At 33.6% G+C, this 2,672-nt stretch overlaps 1 protein-coding gene across 1 annotated transcript; it reads left to right on the forward strand.

Annotated features, from left to right (window-relative positions):
• Positions 1-2,078: 2,078 nt before the first annotated feature.
• Positions 2,079-2,660, forward strand: LOC109582568 (uncharacterized). The gene is made up of 2 exons (XM_019997313.1): positions 2,079-2,158; positions 2,290-2,660. The coding sequence occupies exons 1-2, from the start codon at positions 2,149-2,151 to the stop codon at positions 2,595-2,597; spliced, it is 318 nt and encodes a 105-aa protein (XP_019852872.1). The 5' UTR covers positions 2,079-2,148; the 3' UTR covers positions 2,598-2,660.
• Positions 2,661-2,672: the final 12 nt, after the last annotated feature.

The following is a 2,672-nucleotide window of genomic DNA, read 5'->3' on the forward strand; positions in this document are numbered from 1 at the left end:
TTATGCATATTTTATAGTATTTTTGAGGTTAAGCTGTCATTTACCATTACAGACAATAATGATGATAGATAGTGTAATCTATACCAATTTAAGGGAGTTAACAAAATTATATGATAAACTGTTCAACTCTCTATTCAAGGAAGTGGCAAAATAAGCTATAATGAGGGATAGATATTATCATTCCTTCACAGATGAGTATATAAAGTATCATACGGTAGTTGACTAGTTGTACCAGCCATTCTTGGGCCTTTGACAAGCTTAAGGACTCATCACCTCAATTCCTTCCTCCTGACTTTTAATTCTCAATCTTTTTATATCTTTAAAATCTTATTTTAACAATGATGTTGGTCACTACATTCCCTACCTTCGGTTTTTTTTCTTGCTTATCATACCAATTCTGCCAACAGCTTGCCTGGAGTTCACTAAACTTTTTCCTCTATATGAGCTATCTTTTTAGTGTGTTGTAAAGTTTTGTGATCATAAGAAGCATGGCATTGCTCTTTCACTAATTAAACATTGATTATCTTGCAAAATATGGCTACAATACAGTCATACAATACATTGTCTGTGAAGGTACATAGCCACTATAGCTTACACTTCGGGCCTGACATGATTAAAGCTTATCTTGTCACACCCTCGGGAGTGACTAAGTTGAGGGAATAAAAATATCAGCTATTACTGGGAATAGAAATTCACATACATGTAGTATGGCCCTACATTAGTTATCATATGATATCTATTTGAGGGAGTAGCTACAAGAGAGGTCATATGGGAGGGAAAATTGTTTTGAGGTACAGCTGGTACAACTTTTTGTGGGCCACAAATAATTATATCAAGTTGTACCAGCTGTACTATAGGTCAGTCAAATTCACAAGCAGGCTATACCTACCTCAAAAACAATTTCCCCTTCCCCCATGACCTCTCTAATAATAATAAATAATACTGAAATCTCTTTACCTACAAACTATTCTAGAGTGTAGCAAATGATAAACCGTCATAAGAAAGGACAAAAATAATGCACTATTAAGATGTTATTTTACCATTAAGCCTGGTTTCTATATAGCCACACAACAGCCTTACAACATTGTTGCAACAATCTTGGGGACAATCTTATCAGAGGGAGTAGCTTATTGGGGGGAGTACAAATAGTTGTGTTATCAGGTTTTCCTCCCTATACAGCCTGTACTATAGTATAGTACAGGCTGTATAGGGAGGAAAACCTGATAACAGAACTATTTGTAAATGAGGTCATCTATCTTTCACAAACTCAAGCACAACATCATCATCATATACCTCATACCTTCTCCTGATCTCTCTCTTTGTATTAAAGTTTAAATCTCACATTAAATCTTATTTTAAACAATGACAACCCTACGCAAAGTGTGGCACCCATGCTTTGCATAAGGGAGGACTAGGTAACTACTGTTGTCTGTCAGTCCTTCATTATTCTGTGAACTACTTCATTTTTACAGGTTGTTGTTGCAGCAGTATCAAATATTATTCCCTCCATGGGTACTAATCGTTTTAAAGTGATAAGCATGGCTGTAACAAGTAGAACAGGCAGACCTTGATTGATGCTATGAGAGAGACAGGAGACCATGCAGATCAAAACATTACTTTTAAATTGAAATATAAAACTATCAAGCCGGCTTAATTGGTTGACATATTTGGACTATTGTCAATCAGTTTATCTTAAGTCACTTAAACAATTGTATTTGTGCAATCATTTAAGTTATAGAAATGAGGTGTATGTATATACCAGAAAATGACATTAAAACAACACAGAAAGTTAAGTTTTGATAGTAATTGGGTAACAGCTTTATCTAAGTAAATCACATCAGTTCCACAGTTAAAGCAAGCCAATGTTTGGCACTATTTGTCAATCAATTTCACTTAAGTCACTCAAATAATTATATTTGTAATTTGCATATAATTATTTAAATTATAGCAGATAATGAGACATAAATTTATATGTGAAAACATACTATAAAGACTATGATGAACTTTTGAGCAGACATTAAAAATAACACAGGAAGTTTTGATAGCAATTATAATATAGGTAGCTAAAAGACTATTGCACTCTTAGTTCAATACTATCAGAGCTTCAATCCAAATTTTTGCTGTTCTTTTTTAAACTGATTTAGCTACATGGCAGATAGTAAGTTTTGACTATTATAGCTGTTCTATTTCTAAATGAAAGAAGGAAGGTGCAAGTTTTATATGTATAGTTTATATGATTGTAGTTTAACTTTAGATACAAGTACAAGCAAAATATTTCTCTCTCTGTAGCTGAACACTCAGAAAGATTTAGAGAATTCTCTGATAAACTGGAAAGAGCTATTACTCCTTCCTTGAAAAATGTAGCAAGCAAGCTTAGTGCTAAAGGTCTCATAGCACATAGTACAAAAATGGAAGCAACAAGTAGCACTGATGCTCGAGGGACAGCCACAAAGATAGTAGATGAGTTACAAGAAGCTCTTGATGAACATGATGATCCTGAATCATTTGTAAATGAAGTGTGTACAGCATTAAGAAATGTTAGAGAGAAACGAATCACTGATGTAGTAGACAAATTACAATTGGGTAAGCTAAAGTAATTTTTATGCAATACACTGAGTTTACAAGAGTCAATGGAAAATGCAACATTTTATATGAAATAAAGCAACATGTGC

The sequence above is a fragment of the Amphimedon queenslandica genome, unplaced genomic scaffold (assembly GCF_000090795.2).
Source record: "Amphimedon queenslandica unplaced genomic scaffold, v1.1 AMPQUscaffold_13375, whole genome shotgun sequence".
Classification (NCBI taxonomy): domain Eukaryota; kingdom Metazoa; phylum Porifera; class Demospongiae; order Haplosclerida; family Niphatidae; genus Amphimedon; species Amphimedon queenslandica.